Source organism: Patiria miniata, unplaced genomic scaffold (genome assembly GCF_015706575.1).
Source record: "Patiria miniata isolate m_02_andy unplaced genomic scaffold, ASM1570657v1 HiC_scaffold_9, whole genome shotgun sequence".
Lineage (NCBI taxonomy): Eukaryota > Metazoa > Echinodermata > Asteroidea > Valvatida > Asterinidae > Patiria > Patiria miniata.
The window spans coordinates 11349402-11376758 of record NW_024037076.1 but is presented as its reverse complement, the minus strand read 5'-3'; the positions used below and the strand labels follow the sequence as shown (position 1 = coordinate 11376758).

General features: G+C 39.5%; 1 protein-coding gene and 1 pseudogene across 1 annotated transcript in view; one reads left to right on the top strand and one right to left on the bottom strand.

Moving 5' to 3' along the window:
• LOC119720264 (SUN domain-containing ossification factor-like) overlaps positions 1–5868 on the bottom strand; it is a 40758-nt gene extending 34890 nt beyond the window's left edge. The window contains exons 1-3 of the mRNA XM_038189888.1: positions 5677–5868; positions 3267–3384; positions 993–1124 (exon numbers count right to left, since the gene is read on the bottom strand). Coding sequence (XP_038045816.1) covers positions 993–1124; positions 3267–3384; positions 5677–5735 — 309 coding nt within the window. The 5' untranslated portion in view covers positions 5736–5868. The remainder of the gene's footprint in view (positions 1–992; positions 1125–3266; positions 3385–5676) is intronic.
• A 10158-nt stretch (positions 5869–16026) lies between these two features.
• LOC119721115 lies at positions 16027–25836 on the top strand (annotated as a pseudogene).
• The last annotated feature ends 1521 nt before the right edge of the window (positions 25837–27357 follow it).

The following is a 27357-nucleotide window of genomic DNA, read 5'->3' as shown; positions in this document are numbered from 1 at the left end:
TGTCAAGACTGCGCGATGCCTGCATGATATGGATTCTGGAAACCTCTTTTTTCACCAAAAGAAACCCTGTACCCGTATCTTGTGTTGTAAAGGGACGCCAGAGGTACGTACATTTAATAAAAATCCTTGCTCTAAAACACAAAGTTGAAATCTCACGTTTGAAAGGATTAATTCGTCGCACAGCTGACATACCGATGAATTAGCGAAAAACCCCGTTTCGAGTAATTCGCGTTTGAAGTTGGACATTTGTCTGGGCATCGTGTTTTACCCTTAATGTTTCGATAATAACACTTTTAGTGTATATTCGAAATAAAAATTATTTAATCAGAAAAGTTGTGCGATATGATGTTATTTGATCGTAAATGTAATCGTCAGTTTGTCATAATCACAAAATCTCTAAATAACCAGTTGTTCTACACACTGTTTGTATGCTATTCGTCAGTTTGTTGGATCGCGCGAATTCGACAAACTGACGAATAATATTCGTTGATCATTGGTACTTTGAACACACACCTTACATTAGCTGGTTACCAGCGAAATTCTGTATTCGTCACTATGTCAATTTATGGATTTGTTATTGCAATGTGCAAGTGCGCAATTCGACAAACTGACGTGTAACATTCATTGATCATTGGTACTTTGAACGCACACCTTACATTAGCTGGTTACCAGCGAAATTCTGTATTCGTCACTATGTCAAATTATGGATTTGTTATTGCGACTGATTCGCTACAGGCGGGGTTTCAAATCTCAAAATCCAGACAATTAAGAATTGTCTGTGTTCTGTGAAGAATTCCGGAACATAAATAACTTTTAAAATTTGAAGCACTGCGTCATGCGTTAAACACATTGACTGCAGTCCTAATTTAAATCTGCCAAATAGTGATTTCAATTACACAATTCAAGGGTTTAATTTCGCGCAAGGCATGATGGGGACCAACATGTCGCAGCAAGATGGTGCCCATGTGGAACGAGGTTGGAGCAATTCTTACCCGACTATCACTGATAGGTTGTTGCTTGTCATGTGATCCCGGTGTCTGTTTCTGATTGGTTGCTGGTATTTCATCTGATGAGTGATCTTTTCTTTTCATCTCGTCACTGGCAGAACTTCCTTCAGTACCAGTCTACATTTAAAAAAAAACAAACAAAATGTTTCGAACTTGAAAACTGTAAGTTTTTCTGTATTGTTTGCTGAGCTACGTACGTAATTATGGTTTGCTTGTTTCATGTACGTGTACACATCATGTACATGCACAGAGGTTGCCAATAATCGTGATACACAGGCCGCCACTGCTCCGGTGTTTCAACTTTGATGTTCAAATTTTGATGTTAATTTAAATTGCACTCTTTGAAACAATTTATGTTATTAATACCCAAGGTTAAAAGCTGATTCTGTATTTTTGGTCCATAATATGACTTGAATTTCAAATACCAAACACTATTGACTGTACATGTACATTTGTTGTGTTTTTGTAATTGCAACAGGCATGCAACTTGGAAGTAGCAAAAAAAGTGGAAACTCCGATCTTTGCAAGCCATTGCACAGTGTTTTTCATTTTTTAATAGCATCAGTGTGAAAAGAGAAACAAGGAAATCAGCTTTTATGGACGGAAACCAGTTCAAGCTAGTTCCGACTCCCTTTCATCGTTCGAAATGCACTTGGGTTTACAAACGTGATTATCATTACTCATTATCATAATCGATACATTGCGCGCGCTCGGTAACGGAGTCGCAAGTCGCACTCGGGATACGGGGACCACCGAATGAACGCTGGGCATGATGACCACACCGCAATTAAAACACAAGTCGGAAATATAACGTGTTCAAGATCGCGAGGGGAGCTCTCTGAATTGAACTGGAAATTTCACTTTTCATCCGGATCGTAAGTAAACTTCAGTACAACCATCTTAATTATCGATGTCTACTTGTACCTCAGGTAGCGTATCTAGTAATTTGGAGGCCGTTTTGAGGGTGAAATCTGATGTTTTTGTTGGGCAATGTTGGGTTTTTGGGTCAATGACAGAATTGTGTTGCTCGGCATGTATGGATTAGCTTGGGCCCTACAATCCCCAGACCATGTCCGAATGTTAAAAAGGCGATAAGCTGGGTCCAAGTTACTCGGACTACTAAATATGTACATTTATTGAATTATAGGGTCAATGCACTTTATTGAACTCGAATTTGGATATTGCTGATGGCGATAGATAAATTTACTACTTTTAGCCTGAAATTTCATGAAAGGTAGGGCCAGTATCACAAGTCCAATGGCACCACTTACGATAACTTATTTGTACGTCAACGGCCAATACTGGTATGTTTATTCACGAGAAAAGAACAATGATATCAAGGGCATTGTTGTTATTTAGTCAACCAGTTACATGAAAACATTTTTAAGAGCGGTTGTCATTGAGCACTCAAGCCACCACACAGTAGCATAGTGGATTGCATGATGAGCTATGGATACAAAGATCCCTGGTTCGAATCCAAAACATCGCTGCTCATTTCACTGGCTACTTTTTCTCCTCTGGGTTTATCGTCGAGATAATTTTAATTAAAGTGGAAAAGAAAACAAGAACCTAACTATCTTGCAGTCATTCAAAGGAAAAACGTAAATTATCAAGTGGTACCACTGGAGTTATACTGGCGCTACCAAAATAAAACAATTTTCAGGTGTGAGGCTTGTGATGGACTTGTTGGGACTTGTGATGCACTGAACGACAACAATCACTCGTACGGTCAGACAGGGCTCTGGAGTGCTCTGAAACGTGCAAAACTAAATCAGGCCCACTTTACTCACAGTTTAGCCAGCAAATTTCTCCAAAAATTCAACTGGGGCAAAGACAATGCCCTCAGTATTTCACCAACCAAGTTTGCAGAATTAATTCAATTTTTAAAGGAGACTTTTCTTCAATATTTTGCACATGAGAGGGAAGTCAAGTGATTTCAAAATGGGGCTAAATACTAGACTGGTACATGTCCTACCATATGGTCCAACTGTTTGAGAAGACTGGCCTCTTCATTCAGTGTCAATAGTCTGGTGGCTTGACTATGGACAAATGTGTAGTAAATTGAGACTAGTTCCTGCTTCATGCCACACAATTCTTTTGGCATGGTTGATTGGTGCAGTACTGAAGCTGTGTTGGACTGGTTATGTTAGGTTCCGGTCTATTTTCTTGTTTTGCATGTTTTCAATACCTTAAGTTTTGGGACTCTCATACACAGTATTGAGAGTCCCGAAAGCGTACGGTGTACGCTCACGAGTTTACCTCGTCTTTGGGGCTCTGTGGAGGACCGGGAGTTGCCCGAGAGCTTGATGTGTCCTCTTTTATCAGATGAGGCTGATCGTCAACGACTTCCGCCCTGGTAGCTATCTGTGTGCGAGCGCTGTATCAACATCAATGTGCATATGAGGAACGAGGGTTATTGCAATGATTCAATATTGGCATTTGCAAATAATAGGGCCTACCCTCTGCCAAATTTGCCATTTCCGTCATTTTTTGGGTATATGTAGCCTAAGGTGTGATGAAATAAAAACAACTATTGTTTCTGTCATGAAATGAGTACAAAGGGTACTTTTGAGAGCTATTTTTCAGGTCCTGTTTCGACCCGAACGTGCAATTTGTGTAAAAGTCGTTGTTGCGGGCAGCAAACAAAACACAGTAAATCGTGAAGTAATAAACAGGACTCGTTTATGCTACTCTGCATCGGGAGAACTGTTTATTACGTCATGATTTACTGTGTTTTGTTTGCTGCCCGCAACAACGACTTTTACACAGATTGCACGTTTGGGTCAAAACAGGCATGAAAGGACTTGAAAAACAGCTCTCAAAAGTACCTTTTGTACTCATTTCATGACAGACACAATAGTCGTTTTTATTTCATCACACCTTAGGCTATACCCCAAAAAAGACGGAAATGTCTTCGAGCATTCCACAACCTCTTTAAATACGAGTTCTAGCACCCCGGACATGTCAGGAAGGCGAAATAAAAAACACTATGTTTACAGTCCTGCCTTTTTTTAAAAAAAGGAAGGAAGCGGCCTTTTTTCCCCTCCAAAATGGCCGCCCGACCGGACCATTTGTCAAGATGGCCATCGGCTTTTTTCTTTTAAAATGGCCGCCCCTTGGACTCAGGAAATGACATACCGGAACCAACTTAATATGGGCTAGATGTAGCAAAGGAATAGGCCAAAATAATGTCACTGTTTAAAATGTATCATTTTTCAGGTTTTTAAAAGAAAAAAAAGAAAAAAGAAGTGGCCTTCAAAAAAGAAGCCAGTGGGGAGGCTAAACATTACAACCATGACAACGTGCATGTTATAATTATAAATGCTTTTAAACTAAAGAAATAACTGTAAGGAAATAATGCAGTATACTGATGCTACTTCTTTGCCTATGGAGATGCTACTTCTTTGCCTATGGAGAATTGAGTGCATTTTCAAACTATTTTGTAACAAAACTGAAAATTATGAAAGAATATTGCAACCCGACGCCACTTTTTTCTTCATATCATCTCAGCTCAATTGAAGGTCATTCACTGCAAAAATGATGATCTGACATGAATATGGGACTGAGAAATATTTTCAATTTTATAAGGAAATACGTAGAAAATTGTCTTCATGACTCTCCAAAGACTTTGTACAAAACCGCCCCGAAATTATTTCACAGTCCACGAATGTCATTCTTTTCAACATTTGTGCAATGACTGCCCTTCCGTGAGATATTAATAAAAAGTGGCATCATCAGCACGTTCTACAAAACGTTTGGAAAGAATGTTGCAACTTGACACTACTTCGGTGGTTGTGTACGAAGTAGGCCTATATCATTATCCTATAGAGAGTATGATTTGATAAGTATTTCCCAACAAAATTGCAAATGTTTCTCAGCAGTCCCACTCCACACCCAGACATGCCAGATTCATCTAAATGCTAATCAATAAATCGTCGTTTTCGCAATGGCTGACCTTCATTGACATACATGACATATGAGGAAGAAGCAGCTTCAGGTTGCAACATTCTTTCTTAAAGTTTCAATACACTCTCTATATTATGACCATTTTGCTCTGACACTGTGAGCTGTGACAGTGACAGTGCAACATAATCAAGGAAATATGATTCAATTTGTTCCCTAGCCCCATAAATGTGGCCTATTTACTGGACTGCCTCCGTAAACATAGGACACACATCCACATGTACAAAAAACGTGTCGACTTTGCCAAATTTTGATTTTCACATTTAGGCTTACTTTTTACGTTTTTTTTGCTTTAGAAGCATTCTCACCCTCTATATAGGCTAATCAGAAAGTGCTGCCTTTTTCAGATGTTCATTTTTCGTGAAATTTCCAGATACATTTGCACACGTTTGCGTATCAAAATTTCAACATGAAATTTCACAAAAATTAAACATCTGAAAAAGCATGAAAAGGCAGCACTTTCTGATTAGCCTATATAGAGGGTGAGAATGCTTCTAGTTCTAAAGCAAAAAAAATCTACAAAGTAAGCCTAAATGTGAAAATCAAAATTTGGCAAAGTCGACACGTTTTTTGTAAATGTGGATGTGTGGCCTATGTTTACGGAGGCAGTCCAGTATTAAATAGGCCACATTTATGGGGCTATTCGTTCCCCGGCCGCCCTGCGGCTTCTCTGTCCGGAATTTGGGCACATGTTTATGTAACTTACCACACAAGAAAAGCGAACAAATATATTCGCCAAACACCTTGACACAACCACAGAACCATTTTTCCAGTCTTAATGGTTACTTTAAGTGACCATTTTCAGTTCTATTTGTATAAAAACGCCTTTTTACACGTACGCCGGTGTTACATCGTGTAGCATGTCGTGACGTACACATCTACTTGTACTTGTCACCGTCTAAAGAGCGCCATCTTGTGACGCTCAGCTCAGGAGCAAGGCGGCAATGATTTTTTTTTAAACTTATAAAACCGCCCAGAAAATTAAAGATTACGAACTGCGGGACAATTTGTGACAACTGTTCCGTTCAATTTTGTTCAGAGGTAGCGACGTCAATATTTTGTTAATATTCCCCTTTCCCAAAATCACCCCTAAAACAGTTGCCAATCCCTAGGCCCAGGTCTAAATGTAACCCCGCCTGTTTGCCGCAATCGGTGGGGGACGGGGGGGGGGGGGGGGGGGGGGGGGGGGGTATATATGTCATCATCGTTTGTCCCCCACTTTTTCGCCCCCCCCCTCCAAAAAATATAGCCTACATATGATTGTAAAGCTTAGAATAGCTGATTCGATTACAGTCCGAACTCAAAAATGATGTTTAAATTATGATCCGTTGCTAAAAAAAATGGTAAAAGTGGTCAAAAATTGCCTCAGATCGCACCACAGAGCGTCTATAGATTCCAAGTTTTTCGGGGCCGCAGTAGGGCTTCGCGCTAGCAATAGTTCCGATAAACGAATGTCCCCCCCCCCCCCCCCCCCCCCACTTTTGAAAAGCGATTGATGCCCGCGAAGACCCAAACTTTTTGGGGATTATTCGAATATGATCGCCCACAAGTGTACTTAAAGCAACACAAGTCACAAATAACTGATTTGCGTAAATATTTCTACAATCAATCTCAAAGCAGGGCGTGATCTCGTGAAAAATGTGCTTGTTTGATTCAGTTTCTTTGACAAAAGGGTGTATGCTCATCTGTTTTGTGTTAGATGTGACCAGATGTGACAAGGCAAAAGGGCGTGTCTGTAAAAGATACACCTTTTTGCCGTCTTATATGCAGTAAGTTTATACGCATCGTAGAAGTGCAATAATATTGATAGTGCATGTGGATATACTTTCTCAAGATGCACAATTTGCCAAATTAATGCTTTTAATTATGCTTGTGATGCATGGTAAAAATGGTGTAACTGTATTCAAATTGCCCTTTTCTCCAAAACTCAGTAAAGACAAGAAACTGAAATTTGTACTGTTTGTTTACGACATTATTCACGCTATTTCTTTTTAAGTTACACCCTTTTGCCTGCAGGCGCGGACCCGGGGGGGGGGGGGTCAAACCCCCCAGCTCTGCCCCCCCCCCAAAAAAAAATTCTCATACAAATTCCTAAAAAATAAGTCGAAAACCCCCCTGCTGTGACACCCCCCAAAAATTATACTGGTCTAATGTCCGCCTGTTCAAAAAACGGTACACCATTCTGTAATGAGTGTTAATAATCGTCGAATTTGAACAGCGCCCCCTTTTGAAATTGGTACCAGCCCCCCCCCCCCCCCCCCCCCCCCCCCCAGTTTTTGATGTGTCCGGAGAAAAAAACGTGTGTGCATTTTCAGATTTTTTGGCTGATGAAAACCCCCCCTGCGAAAATTCCTGGATCCGCCCCTGGCCTGGCATTATCAGCGAGATGTCAGTGCCGGACAAAGGTATTCCGACGCGTCACTGAGGAGAGAGAAGAATGGGGCGAGCCTGGTACTGCTCGTACGAGAGTGATAAGAATGAATGTAGAAAAGAGTTACGTAACAGCATTCATGTGAATAGCGCGATGCCGCATCTTTCGCACAGCTTTGAAAAACAAAGTGACGCACAAGTCCACTGAGGAAATCCGATGGTCCGATCTTATCGCCACAGAAAACAATTCATTATGTTTTAAAACGCAAGAGTTAGTATAGAAAGCGCCTAAACAGCCTAGTGGTTAAGCTGTCAGACATCGGACCCAAAGGTTTGGGGTTCGAATCCCCATGCTGCCGTTTTTTGTTTTCAACGCACGCGGCCGTGTCATTTAAGTTAAGAGTATTAATTTCCCATCGTCATTTACCAACAGCAGTTAGCTCGGTCGGTCGGTAAGCTGACTCACAAGTTGGGACTGTCTGCGAAGTCCAGGTTGGCGTCTGCGTATAGGTACGGGGTTCTTTTGCTGACTCGGCAGCAAGGCTTAGGGTGCCACCTCGTTTCCTCCCTTTATGGTGCCTGACTTTCGAGTTACATGGATGGACAGGGAAGGAGGTGTGGTGGGCCGGGTACCGAGTCCCAGAAGAGTTCTATATGGAAGTCGGTAAGGGGCTCATTGAGTTAGGGTCATAAGTCCGACTCCTGAAGACTTGGCCATCGCCACATAACTTTTTGTTTTTCTATCCGAGGACAATTGCAAAAATGTTTAATTTGTTATATCGAGGGGTTATATCCTGTACTCATTTAAAAATAATTTTAAAAATTGCTCAAGAATACAAAAATAATGATTATGACAATTTTTTTTTTTTTATCAAATCAGCTAATATGAACCGTGAACGAAAGAAAATTGCAGCCTGCTAAATGTAATCAAAAAAAAATAAATAAAGATTTGTCCCAAACGACACCAAATATATGTTAAATTAGTTCCCCAGCAGCAGGTTCCGTATATTACCACTACGAAAACAAATAGGCCTACTTACTTCCAGAATGTCAGTAAGATTTGAGGCTTTGCATGGTGGAGATACTAAATAATGAAAGGTTTGCGGAAACACCATGTGCGAATAATTTCTCAACTAAGAGAATGGTTCTGAAAAGAACCAGAGGTATAAACTCGACGTTCCGGTCAGTATGCTCTGACTCTCCTGAAGACGGTCAGAGCATACTGACCGGAACGTCGAGTTTTCAGAATGGCGATACAGCGCTGTCAGACGGTGGCGGAAGGCGTGTGCTACGGCCGAAAGCTTCTGAAGGCAGGATCACCTCTGGCGTCATTCTGGTTCTGGTTCTGGTAGGATACTACTCAACGCCCCTAAAAGGAGTTGGAACTGAACTTCGTTTGGCTATGCATGGTCGCACTAATAAGTACATGCATTAGTATTAAAATTAATTCAAGAAAAAGACGTTTGTTTCGTTAAATTATTATAAGGTTTTTCACGGCTATTTTAAAAGTTTTTTTATTCGAATTAACCGTTTCTAATATTCAAATTCGTCCATTAATATTGATTAAGTGCTCTGAATTTGTCTAATTTCCTCTTTTGTCAGACAATTTAAAATTCAGTTGAAGCAAATTAAAACAATGAGCACACGACAGGTTTTCGTCCTGGATAATTCCATATCGTCTCGTCTATGCCGAATCTTGTTATTCAGATATCAAATTGGTCTATAACCGATTAATGACAAATGCCGTCACATTTAGACCGTAAAAAAAGTTTATAAATCTTTTTTTTTTTTTTTAATATTGTGCTGTTTTGTGCTGTATTACATGATCCTATACTTTGTTGTAATTTTATGCTTCTACTCCTTTTAACTGCTATTTAACAATTTTTAATTCCTGTAAAGTGTAACGTGGTTATATCAGCGACTCTTTTGTGGCTGCCTACCTCGTGTTTTTATTTGAATAAACCAGAATTATAATAATAATAGTGTCGCTTAGTATAAAAGTAGTACATGTACATCGTTTCTCTGTTGTAGGACGCAAGAATAAAACAAACATGGGAGGGTTGCAGATGTCTACAGTGGGGTTAAAATAATCGTACTTTGAAAAATTGTCAGAAGAAAACAAGTGTTGAAGAGCAAGGCCAGTCTGTCCTCGTAATTGCTGTATATAATTCTTTTTTCGTTGCCATTTTTTTCAGACAGAACCGGTGAAATTTTGTATCGAGATAGACTTTGAGTTCCTGCTGTGAAATAAATTAAATGAGTTTCTGAACTGAAATAAATTAAATGATCAAAGAAACCTGACTTTTGTGTCACTAAGCGTAATTAATTTTAGTTTATTTTACTATTTTTTATATTTGATCTCCAAAAAAAGGAAAGATTTGTGAAGTAAACCTGTAAAAATTGAGGTTCTGTCTCCTCAATCACAAAATAGTAACCTGATGAATTTTAGTTCAAGAATATGAGCGTTTTCCAGTGAATGTTGAAAAATTAACCTTTGCCCGTCGCTCACTATGATTGCACATTTAACCGCAATTCGGCCTTTTGGTCGCGAGAGTTTGATAATAAATTAATATTGTAGTGGGAAGAAGGGGTTATCGTGCACCCTCGGTAATCAACTTCTAATTGACGTCTTCAAATCAGAAAAAAATGCGTAGTAAACGATTTGTTAAGTTAAAAAAAATTCAATAAAATGTCCCACGTATTGTTTTTATGCAAATTAGTGCTGCCATTACTGAAAAATCTATTTTTTTTATTATATCTCAGCCAATATTACAGATAACTGAACGAATTAGGTGTCTAAACCCATGTTTTTAAGGTCAGAGATAACAACCAAATTATTCTGGAAGCGACCACATTGTGTCTGTGGAATAGGAATATGCAAATTATTGCCGCTAACTTACGGAAAATCATGTTTTTGGCATATATCTCGGCCAATATAGCACATAACTACACAAGTAAGGTGTCTAAACCCATGTTCTGAGGGTCAAGTATCATTAGAAGACCATTCACGAAGTAACTATGTGTGTCCTAGGCAGGTAATCATGTAAATTCTAAAGTGCCGATTTATCAGAAATTTGATTTTTAGCCAATATCTCGGCCAATATTGCACATAATCTAATCCCATGTTTCGAGGGTCAGGTATCATTAGAAGACCATTCACGAAGTAACTATGTCTCCCTTTAATAGTGGGATCTTCCCTAATATGCTATAACGGGTGTATTGTATAGGCCTATAAAACGTCCATCAGCTTTTGACAACAGGTCTATGAGTAACGCAAATAGTTCATTCAAGCCTCACAGACATCCAAGGGCGGATCCAGAACACAATTTCTTTTTTTTGGGGGGGGGGGCCAATTTTTTTTTTATCCCTCCAAAAAGTGGGTCAAAAAAATTACGGCGTGGGGTTCGGGGCCCGCTTAAGGGCCCCGAAAATTTTTTGGATTCTAGATGCTCTGTGGTGCGATCTGAGGCAATTTCTGACCACTTTAACCAATGTTTTTTGAGGAAAAGATGGTGGTGTACTCATTGCCTGCCTTTATTGCGATGTCACATAAAAAAAAAAAAAATTGGTTTCGTTTTTTTTTTTTTTGGGGGGCATGGCCCCCTTTGGCCCCCCCCCCCCGGATCCGCCCTTGCAGACATCTGGGTTGCTATCATCAGCCATTGTTCGCGCCCGGAAGTCATAACAAAATCCGCACTCAATCCAAATGCGTTTAGATAACCCTCAATTCAGAATGATGTCATGATTGTGGGCGTTAATGATTGATAGGTGATAATTTTTGCCCTCTCCTAGAAATACGGAATTATATAGAGATGGATCTTTTCTCTAATTATGAAAGAACAACTCACTGAAAGCATCTAGTCTCGATGATCTCACACAGATAACAAACTGTTATAGTTAAATTTGTTGGCACCGGAAATTACTCGGCAACCTCCTCGAATTTTTTATTTTTTTTTAATAGAATAGTCGGTCTTTCCAGATATCTTTATAAGCATCCTAAATTCAGTATGACGTGATGATGGTGGTCCTGAATGACTCATTGTTGATTGATTTTGCGTCTAAAAGTAATTCCGTTCACAATATTACATATTTGATTTTGTCCCCTGGTTTTCATTGAGGCAACAAAATTGCTCAAAATCGCTCAAATCTTAAGAAGGGTGCAAAACAACTGAACTTGTAGGGTTCAGCTCAGTTGAGAGGGGAATTCACTGAATTTTGGAGTTTCGCAACTTGATTCTGTTTTTTAACAGTAGAGGTTGCAGACCAAGTTAAAGGGAATATACAACATTTGCAAACATCGAAAAATAAAACTACCAAGTTTTTGCGAAATACCTTAACAGGATGTTGGTAAATGACAGTCTAAAGCATTCTGTAAAATTATGGCACCTGGTATACTGTCATTTTCAAGAAAAGTGGTATTTTTGTATCAATTTCCAACGCTGATCGGCCGATCAGCGTTGGAAACAACTGGCTTTTTTTCAAATACTGGCCCCAATTAACCATTGCACTTGTTTGCAATCGATTACAAACCTATGAGCGGGTACGAGCCAGCTAGACTGGTTCCCTGACCTTACAATTCCCCAATGTATGTAAACTGCTCTGTTTCTTCTTATATGGAGTCAGGGAACCAGACTACAGGAAAATGATCGTTTTTCTTGGTTTTTATAGCATTTTCGAACCCAAAACCTCCAAAAAGTCAGTGTAACTATATTTGCTTTATATTTCCAACCCCCCAATTCCATCCATTTCTGAAAATTACAGCAAAAGCAAATGATGTATATTCCCTTTAATAGACTGCCGTACACCTCAGTGATAATACGCGCACTTCCTGCAAATATTTTAAAATACAAATGCCCAAACGGGTGTTTGAGACACACATCAAATTAAAGCTGATTTCTTCATCTCTTTCAGTTTATGTTAAATGTTGGGGAATAACTGATGACTTTTGGGAGAAATTCCATCGATAGATGTTCACCCCTAAAAGCAGTCCGTGAAGCCCATCGACATTTTGAAAAAGGACGCCTACGCTCTATTGCAAAATAGAGCCATTCTAAGGCTGTTTTTCATACTGAGGAACTTTCCTTCGCCCAATGACAGTTTTGGAGAAATTTGCTGGCTAAAGAGTGAGTAAAGGTGGCCTGATCTTCTTTTGCATCGTTTTGAGCACTTAAGGTCCTGGTCTGCCACCGGATGATCCTAACTACGCCGCTGAAAACATGCCTTATAACCAAAAGAGTTCGTAATTCCACTTCAGTGATAGGAGTTTTCTATGAGCTTTAATCACGGATGAATTCCTCCATGCTTCCAGCTTTAAGCAGATTTCCAATGGGTGTTCCATTTAACATCATCTTGCAACCATAGGCCAAGGAATTAGCCTTCCTGACGGAAACGTGTAAGATTCATGTACAACAGTCCATGGAGGTACATCCATGAATAGTCCAACCGTTACTTTTAACTGACACATTCATAAATTAAGTATACACAAGAAAATCTATTTGAGTACGCCCGACACCATGGTGTTTCAAGCCTATTTCTATTTCAGCAAACAAGTTGGTCGAATCATTCTTTTGTAAATCGTTGTTTATTTTTGTTTTATTAATATTTTTTTATTACACTTCTCCACTGGCTGAAATAAACAATATTATAAGATATACAGAATTACAGGTAAAGAATACAGATACATTTGTAATTTACAATTTCAATAAATTGTTTAAAAAAGAGTTTATGCCAGAATACGGATTAAGCCAGTGAGTGGCAAGATGGAACAGGTGACTAGCACCTCTACAGAGCCATCCTACCACAGGAAAACGTAACTAACTAATACGAGTATTGTAATTAAAATGCACTTTCTGATTATAACTAATACACACTGTTGAATCATTGTCCAAAATCAACACGCCCGACACCGTACCGTGAACTGCCTACTTCGAAAGCAGAACAGAAGTTGATGTCCGCCTTTGATGAGCCTCCATTTAATGGATACGATGCGTCAGGCACCGTCGCATCGTCCAAGAAAAATATCAATGTTCAGCTTTTTGATATTGATCCGGGAATAATCACAACCGACAACCGGGACTAAGCACACAATAGACATGTCAGAGAGGCATGGACTCGGCCATAAACATGAAACACATTGACGTCACGCTTTGTTTACACGTGCGCTGTATGGGAGAGGGGCGAGAGCCACCAACAAGCTCCCGTAAGAAAGCGCCGCGTAAACGAAGAGTAACGTCACTATGATTCCGGTCTATTGTCACAATGATCCGTATCCTGAAATCTTGGGGTTCATTTCTTGGAACATGCTTCGGCATGCATATCTGCTGAGGAGCTAAGGACGTTGCCAGCTATAAATGTTATGTGAAGCAAATTGCTAATGAATGGTAGTCAGACAATAAGGGGGTATTTGGACACTATAGTCCGATAGTGTGCATGATCGTCCGATCTGAACATCGCCCACATTGGAAGATGGTACAAGCCCCCTCCCCCTCCGCCCAATTTTATTGAGGCCAAGAGTCCGGAGAAAAAGTGAACCTGTCTACATTTCAGCACTGATTTAAGAGTGCCCCTTTTCACGAACTTTTTATCCCCCAATAAAAATTAACTTGTACTACTGAGAAATAAAAAAAATCTGACGGGCCTGACGCCCCCTGCAAAATGGATCCGCCCCTGTTTGTACTTCGTAATTTTTTTGCTTCATGAAAATGGATACAATTTCTGCAAACTGCCTACTGTCTGGTTTGGCCTGAAATATGTACGAATAAAAAAAATGTACAGAACATGACTTTTCGATGCATGGATTTAGCGCACATCATCAACTTCAAGTTATGAACTTCAGGTAAGGCGCGGGGGCATTATTTACAGGTGCAGCCTGCTAATTGAACTCACGACAAGAGACATACCCATTTACTCCTTGATGGGGAGAAGCAATGATATATATCATATCCTTCTGGATAGGAAATTTTCTTCCTGCATCTTGATTCGATACCGCAATGGGCTAGTAATGGATTTATATCGCGTACTTGGCCCAATTTTCAAACAAATACCAGGGCGAGAGAGCAGGTAGTGGTTGGAGCGTCACTGCTCGACACCCTGGGGACGAGGTTGGCTAGTTGGGCATCTTGCCTACCCTGCTGGTGCCTTTTTTAAAGGAAATGAAACCGCCAGCACTTTACAACTCCTACTAGAAGTAATCCATTCATAAAACTTTTAAAGACGAAACAAAATTGGTCTCTTACTCAGAAACGAGAACCCAAGTTTGCCTCCCTGAACTTAAAATCTTGATACGCCACATGGCCTATACGTTTACAAAATTAACTTCCCAAAAACTTCATTCCATCTGTCTCCATACGTACGTTGGTTTCTATGTACATGTACTATCGTATTGTCATTTTTACTTTTCCTTTCCATACACTTCGAATATCACAAGCAAACAGATGCATTAATTCCCTTTTGACGAGTATTTACTTCTGTAATCTTTTATCCTCCAACAGATAAACAGAACGTTACCAAAGTTACCGTCTTTGAAAGTGTGTAAATCTTTTTTGTCATCCCGGGGATGGATCCAGATACTTTCTTAAGGAAATGACGTAACCTACTTTTATTAGGGTCATAAAAAGTGTGACACAAATCTGTTCTGAAAGGAAGGCGAACAAAAAAGTCTTGCCCAAGTAGGGCATTCGATTTATAAGGGACATGCTGACGCTATGCAATGAGGCTTATAATACGGGCTTTTGTTTAGGGGGCATCAACATTCGCATTGGCAAGGGATAATACATGAATGCGTACACACATGTAACCCTCCATTTTCTGATCGGGGAAGGAGCTGTATATTCACCCCAGTTTTTTCACACGACCAGATGAGACTAAATTAAAAAGAGAGATAAAGATTCTTATTACTACTTGTGGTTGATTGCGATTAGTTTGTTAAAACATCACATGTCAAAGCCAAAAGGTCACATTGCGTATGACGCACAAATAAAATAGGCATTAACAAAATGCGAAATACACATATACATGTATAGCGGTATGACATTATCTAAGCGACTTAAAATTAAAAAATACAAAAAAAAGGACTGTTCCCCCAAATGTTGATGTAAAACATTGCCGCTTCTGAATGACAGACATAAGTTGCCATATTAAGACATTACAAATCATTCTACAAACATCAACGATAACGAAAAATAATGACAAAATACCCAAACCTTTATACTAAGGTGTTGAAGAAATATGCTTTAAGAGGTTGTAATTTAACGATGGCTACTTTTCTTTTTAGATTTGGTTTTGAGGCAGTTTCAAATTTTCTTTCAAAGGTGAAAACCCTAAACGTTGGCCAAAATTGTATCACCAGTTACACAAAGTTTTGCTGAACAATATTGCAAAATTAAGAAATTGCTGGTCAAACCTTTCTTTCGAAAGGCCTATAAAAAACTCACACCCTTAAACGTCTTGTTTAGAGCCTGGCCTCGACCCAAACCCCTGTTTGCTAAGATCGGATTAGGCCCCCTCCTAATGCAAACAAAACCCCTTGCCAATTTAGGGAATGTGGGGTGAGCTTACGCTTGGTGGTAACGATTGCACGATGCATTGTGATAGTCCTATTCAAGAACTTCCTGCGTCACTGGCCAACTTCTTAAGAAAGGTGCATCATTGATGTGCGTCAGTCATGAGGAGCACTAAGAAAAACCTCCCCAATAAACTGTAACCGCGAAGACGTCATCGTGAGGTGACCGAGCATTTTCTTAATCCCGAAGAACAGATAAAAAGGGGAAGACGAAAGAGTCAGCAGTCAGATGCTCCTACTTGTCTCCTGAACTAAGATAAACATATCTTGAGAACTTATATTTTTTTAAAGTGGCAATAGAAGTTTAACTTGAACAGTTTACTCCGAGGCTCTAGCGGAGAACGGGTGAAACGATGACGGGTAAAACGCTGCTTTTGTCGGTGCTGCTGGTCGGTGCCGTCACGGTCATTCACTCCTTCAAAATTGAGACATCTGCCGATGCTATGGTAAGTAAGATCTTGTTATATGATTTGTTGGAATGTACACAATCTTGACAGCACTGTGGTGGTTGTGGAGAAAGTCTATGGGAATTCTTGAATTTTTTGACTTTTTTTGGGACAAAATTGGAAATGATTGTTAATGCCTGTGAATTGTGTATTTTTTTAATTTTTTTTTTACAACATAATCAATTGCAACGATTGACCAGGTTATGTGAAAAAAGTTGCGTCAGAATACTACATCTTACCATTGCATTACCTCAAGTGAAACTTTAAAAATAAATTACTCAATTCTCCTGGACTTTAAGGCAACATCTGCTCGGTACGACTATCCTTCCAAAAAGTTATTTAAATTCTTTCCTTCTGCTGTATTCGCATATTTCTGCTTCCATAAAAAAGGGAATATTCTGTGTGTTCACCACTTCCCCTCCCCCAATGTTGAATACATTTGCCGCGGTGACCTTGCAATATAATGTTCGCTACCGAAGTGCTCTCAAACCCCAACTTTGTCATTATTTGGCGCGTAAAAGCAATTTGCCAGATTTCGTTGGGGAAAAAAAAATGCAAATCATTTTTTTCAAAATATTTCGTGCCAGATTTCATTTACACAATTCCACGTGATACACAGTAATAAATCATATGAAATAACATGATTCTTGGATGTGCGCATAGATACTTTTGAAGAAATCCCCTTCCACATTTAAAGATATTTTCCTCCATATTTGTTTTGACCTGAAGTTCCAATTGTATCCACACCCTAGCTGTTGTTCTTCACATATATACCTTTGTACAGAAACGAAGAAATGAAATTGATTGAGGTACTCTTATGCTTTGACATTGTACTCCGCATAAATGAATATTCGACACCAATGTGATACCAATATTCGACACGACGCGATTGGGCCATGCCATTCAATCTTCTTTTAGATGCGATTCTTCAAATACTCCTGTGTGTCCCATTTTACCTTATTTTTCCATCTTTGTATTCATTTTTCAAGAGCATTTTGGTGCCTTTTTGGTTGCTATGGTTATGCGAATGTTCCATATTCATGAGCAAATTTGTGATGTCACTGTAGGCAGAAACTTCAGTGTTAGGCCTACAGCTTCCTCTCAAATGATCTCTGTGACAATGCGCCCGAAATTTGGTGCTTTTGCCCTGCGTGGTAAATGTGATGTTTTCGGTGATTTTATTGTTGTTTCATAACATGACAATGAAGTAAATGAGGAAACTTTTTGTGAAAATGTTTTCCTTTGAGGAAAGTTTGGGTTCCAAAATTAAACAGAAAACACCTCAACTGAAGAGTGTGTGTCTAAAATGACGTCACGGCAACAGCGCCCTCATGTTGTTTAGAAAAGCATGAATCATATACAATAAGTGCACTTTACACAATCTTAACCAAAAGGGATGTCTCTTCGATTCAGATCATTTCAGAGGAATGAATATTTGCAACAAAATATGTGAATGTGTAAAATTCAGTAATTAGCTTGAAACATCGTACGAAAAAAAAAATCGGCCCACGACAAGTAATCAGTTAATGGCAATAGTGTGCGCAATTTCTGGAGTGTGCCATTTTAAAATAACTTTTAAAACCGTACAAAGCCCTGCAAAAACAAACAAGCAGATTCATTTTTATTACAGGACATTATATTCCTTTCAATGACTTTCAGAAGAGAAAATGGAAAATTAAAAAAAAACACTGATGTACCAACTTTAATGAGTTATAATGACGAAATTGTGTTTCGTGATCAAAAGTTGTGCAGTTATTTCACTGTTTTTCTCAAAAGCGTATCAATTGAGCTGAAACTTCAATAGGCTAGGCTTTGAGCATTTTTCCTTAGACTCCGAGTGGTGTCATTATTGAGAAAGAACAAAATGAATGAACAGCAAATGATCCGTATAATGACTTTAAATTCACATTTCAAATCTTTTCCAGATGTACCTTGCCTACTACGGCTATTTGAAACCTCTGACTTCCGATGACGGAACTTTCATGACCGAAGCTGAGATGAAGGAGGGCATCTCTAAATTCCAGTACATGGCCAACGTAACAATCACAGGTAAGCCTGTCCACCACCTAACAGGGTGACCGTGAGGTCAGAGCCAAATTCTGCTATATGCGCATCAGAAATCTGTCAGATTTATCAAAAATCTGTCAAATTCCCCAGAATTACTCGAAATACACTATAAACACTTAAAATCACATGCAGGTTGGTAGTATTGCCCTAATTGAAGATTCAAATTAAATAATAAACAATCTAGTCACATAAAGATGTTGTGAAATTATTGGTAAATTTGGGGCAAAATGCGGATCCGGCAACGATGAAGTCCGTTTCCCAGTGAACCTTTTTTGTTGTTGAAAGGATTGAATTTTTTTGAACAAATGGACACTTTTTTTGTTCAAATTCGCTGTTTTCTGTCAAATAATCATTTTTGCAGAATTCTGCCAGAAATCTGACAAAAAAATCCATTCTGTCAAATTTTCTGTCAAACTCGTTTTTTTAACAAAAAAATCCGTCAAAGTTAGCCGAAAATCGGCTAAAACGGTCACCCTGCCACCTAATCGCACAAAACCCACTGAATGTATTATCATGATGCATCTAATCTATAATTGGTAGTCATAAGGCAGCCTAATTTTTGTTTTGTAAAATGATGGTTGGTATATTGGACTTCACACCAAAATGAATTGTTATTTTTCAAAATTTCAATTGCCACTTTTGCCAATAATAGGATATAACATTATATGTTGAATATAAACTGTTTAGAATTTGACTGAGAGCCTTAATTACATGTAAACACTCTAAAAACTCCTGTGTCAAAAAGCCAAAATCAATGCGTCAAAAATGTCTTTTTTTTCTACCCGGAAAAGGACTGAGCAAATTTCGATTCAGATCCGGGTCAATGTGACCCAGGAGTTTTGAGAGTGGACGGAAATTAATGCTCGGGCTGAGTACGGACGAGTCTGTGAATACATTCTTGTATAATATTTTGTGGACAGGTGAAATCGACAATGCAACACTCACGATGATGAACATGCCCCGCTGTGGCTGTCCAGACGTGGTTGGCCACAGCCTGGACGCCAAACGGAGGAAACGCTACTCCCTCGGAAGTCGATGGTCCAAGACAGACTTGACCTTCGCATCGACTCCGTGACCTCTGATATAGCGAACCGAGAGGACATAGACAACACCCTGACCGATGCCCTACAGGTAATGATGATCTTTAGTAAAACAAATGTCAAATGCAGAAATAAGGTTTGGGGCATTGTCATTTTACATTGGGAAAGTTGGGATGAAATTATATGTGCACACAACGTGGCACTAGGGGGCACTGTTTATGATGTTTATAACTACCATGTATACAATATATCAAGACGGTACAATTCAAACTTTTGTGCAGTTCGATCACAGTTTTCACCCTTGCTGCAAAGATCGCAATCGGTAATCATCGTAATCAATCAAAATTCATTCACAAGTCTCAAATCAGTTGACAAGATATTCAAATGAACGACGACGAATGACAGTTTCTTCATTGTCCATCCACGGCCAGTTGTGGCCGACATGACTCCACAGTCGTGATTCATTGTGGTTTTTGTTTTGGTTCTCTGTCTTGATATCCTACAGGTTTGGTCTGATGTTACGCCGCTGACCTTCACACGCGTTTACGCCCCAACCGAAGCCGACATCGTCATCAACTTCTTCAGCAGAGATCACGGCGATGGTGCACCGTTCGACGGGCCGGGAGGGGTTCTAGCTCACGCGTTTTTCCCCGAGAACGGGAGGGCTCATTTTGACGAGGATGAAAACTGGACCATCGAGACTTCCTCGGGTAAGCTATAACTACGCTATCTTACCGTCTTGTCACCTCTGCTGATCATTGGGGAAATGAAGCATTCAGAATCCAAAGTTATGCCCGAAACAGTTTAAATCAATCACAGTAACCATCAGTACCGGTACCTCACAGGTGCCCATGAACCCCCGGGCGGGGAGAAGCAAGGCGTGACAACGTGCCTTGCCCAAGGGCACACGCACTGATCGAGCTGGCCTGAAGCTCACAACTTGCAGCATGCATTACCTACATAACTTCATCCAGACCACGAGACCACGGCATTTCCATGATACATGTATACTGACATGGAGATCGATGTCCAGTGGCGTGCATCTTCAATTTACTTTAATCATTTTGGGTAAAACTGCAGCATTTACAACGTCTTCGTCTACTGTGAGAGATCATCACGGTGACGGCTTCGTCCACAAATTAATGTGCTTGGCGATCGTTTAAAGCATCAATACATATCCGTTAATGTTAACCTTCTCCCTTGTTTTGTTGTTCGCAGGAATCAATCTCTTCCAGGTGGCTGCGCACGAGTTCGGCCATAACTTGGGCTTGGGTCACTCCAACATCGACGATGCACTCATGGCGCCATTCTATCGGGGATATGTGCCCAACTTTCAGCTGCATGAAGATGACATCGCCGGAATCCAGGCCCACTACGGTCAGTATATTCACACTGCACTTTACTCTGTTGATGTTTTATATATAAACGTAAAATGCCCTTTTAGATTTCCTGCATAACCTAAACAAAAATAAACAAACCATGAACACTTGATTAACGGTGATAATATAACGGGTGAGGTGTTGTGTAAGGTACAATCTAGAGAATACCATATCGATCTCCACCGATCTCTTGAAAAAGGTGTGCACACATGCACACGTGTGTTCACCGTCGATCATGGATGTCCTATTGCTTTTTTGTTTGCACTGACTTTTTAGGAAGACTCCCATGGGAAGACTCCCATGCCCTTTTGTATAGGCAATTCTCAATTAGGCCTACTTCAAATGAAATGGTATGCAAATGGAGCATAATATTATGTGGCCTAATTGGCTTACTAGCCAATGGGAATGTCATATTTCTCACAATTTAATGATCTTTGCCAAAAGTTCATGCATGAACAAAACATTTTAAGTGAAGACAAATTATGGACAATAGGCGAGAGATTCGCACGGCATCTAGTACTGTTGAGGGTTGGTGATACTTTATTAAATATTGAAACGGATCTAATTAATTGATAATTTTCTTATATACAGGAGAAGATTCGGGGAGTCCGTTTGTAACCATGAAGCCCGAACCAACCATCTGCACCGGGAATGTTGATGCCGTCACCACGACTCGCGACAGAAGCACGTACATATTCGAAGGTCAGTAAAACATGTAGATGAAAAGTTTACAGGGAAGTTACAACATTTGCAGATATCAAACAATGAAATGATCAAATTATCACTAAATACCTTACTGGATTGTTGGGGAATGACAGTCTAAAGCATCCTGTAGAATCGTGGCTCCTGGTGTGCCGGCATTCTCGAGAATTTTTTTTTCATGTTGAAAACTGGCCTTGAATCAAAAACTGCTCCTAAGGTTAGTTGTTCCACATTTTCTTTGCAATTGATTATACACCTGTGAAGGGTTACAAGCCCGCTAGATATTCTGTGACCTTACAGTTCCCAAAAAGCTGGTCTATAAATTGATCCGTTTCATCTTAAGTGGGGTCAGGGAGCAAGACTACAAGACAACAATTGGTTTTCTTGGTTTATCCAGCATCTACAAGCCCAAAACGTGAAGCAAGTCAGTTTAACAATATTTGCTATAACATACTAATCCTCTCATTTCATTCATTTTCTGAAAATTGCAGCAAAAGCAAATGTTGTACATAAGAGCCTTATATCGTATGACATTTCCCCTTGAAACCTTAAATTATAGCGTGGCACGGCCCCTTTGTGTCTTTGCCATGACTTGTCTGGCTCCAAAGAAACCTTTTGGTGCGGATAAAAAGGTCGCAGCTAAATGCTAACATTTTGTGGGCTGGTTATTCGATTATTCAACTTGACCAGCCTGACCTCTTTGGTCTTCAATTTGCATGTTGTACTTACAAAAAATGATTCATCAATGCTAACCCATTCTCTTCTATCCTTTTGACAGGAACTCAAGTTTGGAAATTTGAAAGTCAGACAAGCCGGATATCAGATGGATTCCCTAAGCCAATCGGCGATGTATTTTCTGGTCTTCCCGACAACGTAGATGCTGCGCTGTACTACAGTCGCTCCGGCAAGACCTACATTTTTAAGGTAGGCCTCATGTGATCTTAAACAAAAAAATCACCAACTGAACAATGTCATCGTAAATATCAACACCTTAAACAACAGTTTTTTCTTTTTGTGGTGTTCTTGGGGTGTTTGAAGGATGGATTGGATGAACCTAGATTGAGTTGCCACAAATTGCTTGAAATCACCGTGTTTTTAAAAAGTCTTTACTATTTTCGCAAAGGACACTTTTCAAGAATGTTCCTCTTGCCTAATTGTTTGTCTCATTATTAGTAGTTTCATTAAGACATGCTATTTCCTGAAAATAGTCTTTTTACACTGCAATTTTGTTCTTTCCTGAAACCAAAGGGAAGTCAGTACTGGCGAGTTGACAACGAAGTGGTAGACAGCGGGTACCCGCGAGACATTGGTTCCAACTGGGGCGGCCTGCCTGACGATCTGGATGCGGCTTTTACTTGGAGTGGAAACGGCCGTATATACTTCGTCAAAGGTACGTTTATTGCTCGAGATAGTTATCGTTTACCTCACAGACGATATCAGGTCTTCTTTCATTGCTAGAAACTCCCGGCTCTAAAAGCTTACAGGAACTTGCACTTCTATGCACATTGCAATTACATGAATGAAGGATAGACAAATAAACAGTTTACCTTAACAGTATTTACGAAACATGAAATACGCAAAGGAATTATACTGTTGTGTTGCATTGTGGGACTTTGGGTGCTAAACAAGCCTCCCCGTTCATTAGCGCACACTACCCCACAGTGAAATGAATATATTCATTGTATACTTCCGATTTCTATGGAAGTTTGTTTCCATATAACGTTTTTCAAACACTTACTTTGGAATTCGTATATATAAATACACCGCATTAAATGCAAGTGTACATGTAATGTTAAAAGCTGTCGGCAGCTGCCATGCAAGTTGAGCCTGTTCTGCATGCTCTGTACGCCAGAGAGTATCGTTACACAATGTAATCTTAATATGCTTATCTCTGTTGAGTTGCGGAGTTTATATAGAAGTTCAAGCAGATGACATTCATTTCATATTTGTGACATACTGAGGCATTATGAGTACCCAAGATTCACACTATGCGTTTTTGTTGGGAAAAAATACTCACAAAAGTGGAAAAACTGAAGAACGTTTTTCACTGCCGATGGCGGCGCATTGCGTGTCTTATTTTTTCAAAGCCGTTTTTCTCGAAATGACGTTAGAGAAACTTGGCAGGACACCGTTGAAGTTCCTGCGTCACACTTTGGAATCAATTAAGCTACAGAAATAAATTTGCTATCATTGGAAAGCCAATGATTTGCACCTTAACATGATGTACATAACGTGAACAGTCAACGGTGGGGGTTATTCCTCATTATGCTATGGCAGGTCACATTCTTGTTAAACAATGGGAGACTTTTGAAACATTTGTGTCTGCAATTGCTTACGTCATTTGTAAACGGAAGCGCGCATGCTCAATATGACGCAAACAATGAAAAAAAAAGACCTTGTAGTGTTTGCTGCCACCAACGCCTCAAAAGTCTCCCATCGGTACGACATAAACTCCTCAATATATTCCCACATTTCATTACGCAATCCATTTCCCCCCGCACCCAGGTGATCAGTATTACCGCTTCAATGGCCGCGTGGATTCTGGCTATCCTCGTCCACTGAGTGTCTGGAACATCCCTGGTAACCAAGTCGGGGCGGCCGTTCAGTGGCTCAACAGTCGCACCTATTTCTTCGCCCCTTCTTCAGACGGCTACTTCCGATTCAACGATAGAAACTTCCGCGTGGACGCCGGATACCCGCGAAGCACAGCCACAACGTGGCAGGGATGCAACACCAATCTCGTGGAAGAGCCTGGTACCAGCAGCGACGACGATGGCAATGGTGTGAGCGGTCTAGCACCTGGACTCCTCGCCTTAGTGGCGGCCATGTTGGTAGGAATTATTGCCGTTTAACTTCTTCACTGAGAATTTTCTTTTAAAAATCAAAATGCGATCTGAGATGTAGTTCCATAAATCAAAAACCAAAATGTCTTTTTTAAATTAACATTTTATTTTTCGATTGTATTTATTGTAACCACTAATCAACATGTGCTGCAACGCTTTTGTAAACTTTGGTTAGAACTCAGTTTAATAGAGTGAACTAATTCGCATATAGGATAACAAATGTTTCTGCTGCATTTACTGCTTCAACCTTTTGATGAAGTGAATTTTTTTTCTATTTTGTATTTTTTTATTTTATGAACAAATAAGATGTAGGCCTACATGTATTTGTGTTTTTCATGAAAACGTTTGTAACTGAGATTTTGTGCTTTTTGCTAAATAAAAAGATTAAAGTTAGGGTATAAATCCAAATGTGGTCTGAGATATAGTTCCAGATATAAAAATCCAAAATGTATTTTTTAGATTAATATTTTATTTTTCGATTGTATTTATTTTAACCGCTAATCAACATGTGCTGCAACGCGTTTGTAAACTTTGGTTAAAACTCAGTTTAATAGAGTGAACTAATTCGCATAGGATCCCGAATACATGCTGCATTTACTGCTTCAACCTTTTGATGAAGTGATTTTTTACCTGTTTTGTATTTCTATATTTTATGAACAAATAAAATGTACATGTACTTGTTTTTGTGTTTTCATGAAAACGTTGGTAACTTAGATTTTGTGCTTTTTGCTCGATAAAATAAATCTAATTGGGTACAAATCCAAATGTGGTCTGAGATATAGTTCCATAAATTAAAAAACCAAACTGTCTTTTTTAAACTAACATTTTATTTTTTGATTGTATTTATTTTAACCACTAATCAACATGTGCTGCAACGCGTTTGTAAATTTTGGTTAGAACTCAGTTTTATAGAGTGAACTAATTCGCATAGGATCACGAATATTTTGGCTGCATTTACTGCTTCAACCTTTTGGTGAAGTGACCTGTTTTGAATTTCTTTTTTTTATGAACAAATAAGATATACAATGTACATGTATTTGTGTTTTTTTATGAAAACGATTGTTACTTAGATTTTGTGCTTTTTGCTAAATAAAAATATTATAGTTTGGGTACGAAATAAATTATTTTGAGATTCTTGTATTTTGTGAACACGAACATGACTTGGTTGAATCACGTGTGTAGCCTACATAATTAACTACATAGATCATTATATTAAGCTGCTATCACTTAATCTACTTTATTTCCAAGTGAGGTATCACCTAATGGGCCCTATTTTTTAAAAATCTAGTTCCGAGACTAAACGATTCTGACTATCATTTCTGACGCAATAGGTCAGGCAGTCGCCATAGCTTTAATAAAACAAGACGCCCCTCTTTGCAAAGTTCGGTTTTGTTTCAGCTTTGGCTTTATTATTAAATAAGTGTGATGTTCCTTACGATCAAATAAAAGAGATATAGTATCACTTGTTTCCCACAGTTTGAAATTTCTGTAAGAAAACTTTGTCTAATATTGAGCTGGGATCTTCAAAGTTAGCCAATTAAATGTACAAATAGCACTGTTAGCAGGCGAAGCCAAAACGGAGACGACGCCGAATTTGGGAATAGCCCGTCGGCCCTCGTACTATCCGAGTGCACATCTCTTGATGCACAAAATCGTCATTGATTTTCAAGGTTTTTAAATGCAAGCAACGAATATAAACTGTCAACTCATTCAATATTTGTTTAATAAGCATGGCTGGCAAGTAAAACACACTTTATACCCGGTAATACCCGGGCGCTATATATCCAAGAGTGTCGACGCAGTTCGGACATTTTCGGAAACGGGAGGCATTCCTCCCGTTTCGGTCACGTGCCGTGGCGGACCTGACCTAAGGTTGCAGGCCACTGAATCGGGTCGAAATGGCCTACGCCGGCCAAATCACGATTTGCAAGCCCTCAAAATCTTCAGTATTTGAGCATGTTGTGGGCCATGAACTTGAGGGCTTGTAAAAAAAATAAATAAGGGTGGAAGCCGTGCACAGGACAGTGAGTTTGTACATGTAGTTCTGTGCAATTTGGATGAAATTGGGCCCTAAATGTGCTCTATTTTGCAATGGAGTATAGGCATCGTTTTTGGAAATGGCGACAGGCCTCAGGAATATTTTCAGGGGTGATCATTATTCGCATGGAAATTTCTCCTGAAAGTCATCAGTTAACCCCCGCAAAAATTGAAACAAAAAAATGAAAGATGACGTAATAAGCTTTAATTTGATATGTGTCTCGAACACTTTGGAGAACTGTGAGTATTTTCCCCGAATTTCTGAAGTGGGGGCATTTGTCATTGGGGTCTGTGGCAGTTTATTTACTGGTATGCAACCTTAGAAGCGGACACTAATGGACTCTCTCACACAGTAGGTGGCGCTCTTCATCCATGCCGACCAGAGCCGTATACGGACTGACGTGACTGACGCGTCCCCGCCTGGCTCGGTCTTAGTTATAGTGCAGTCGGCTGCAATTTGCCACTCTGCACCCCCCCCTTCCCCTCTGCTGCCCTGACATAATTTAGCCTTATTTTACTGTCATTCTTTCTTTTTTTAAATCTGGCTTTAAACATTAGGGAATATTCAGTTTTCAGACTGCAATTAAGTGGTAATACATTTACAAAATTAACTTCCCTAGAACTGTTATTGCATCTGTCTCCATACGTACGTTGGTTTCTATGTACATGTACTATCGTATTATCATTTTTACTTTTCCCTTCCCTACACTTCGAATATAACAAGCAAACAGATGCATTAATTCCCTTTTGACGAGTATTTACTTCTGTAATCTTTTATCCTCCAACAGATAAACAGAACGTTACAAAAGTTACCGTCTTTGAAAGTGTGTAAATCTTTTTTGTCATCCCCCGGGGATGGATCCAGATACTTTCTTAAGGAGATGACGTAACCTACTTTTATTAGGGTCAAAAAAAGTGTGACACAAATCTGTTCTGAAAGGAA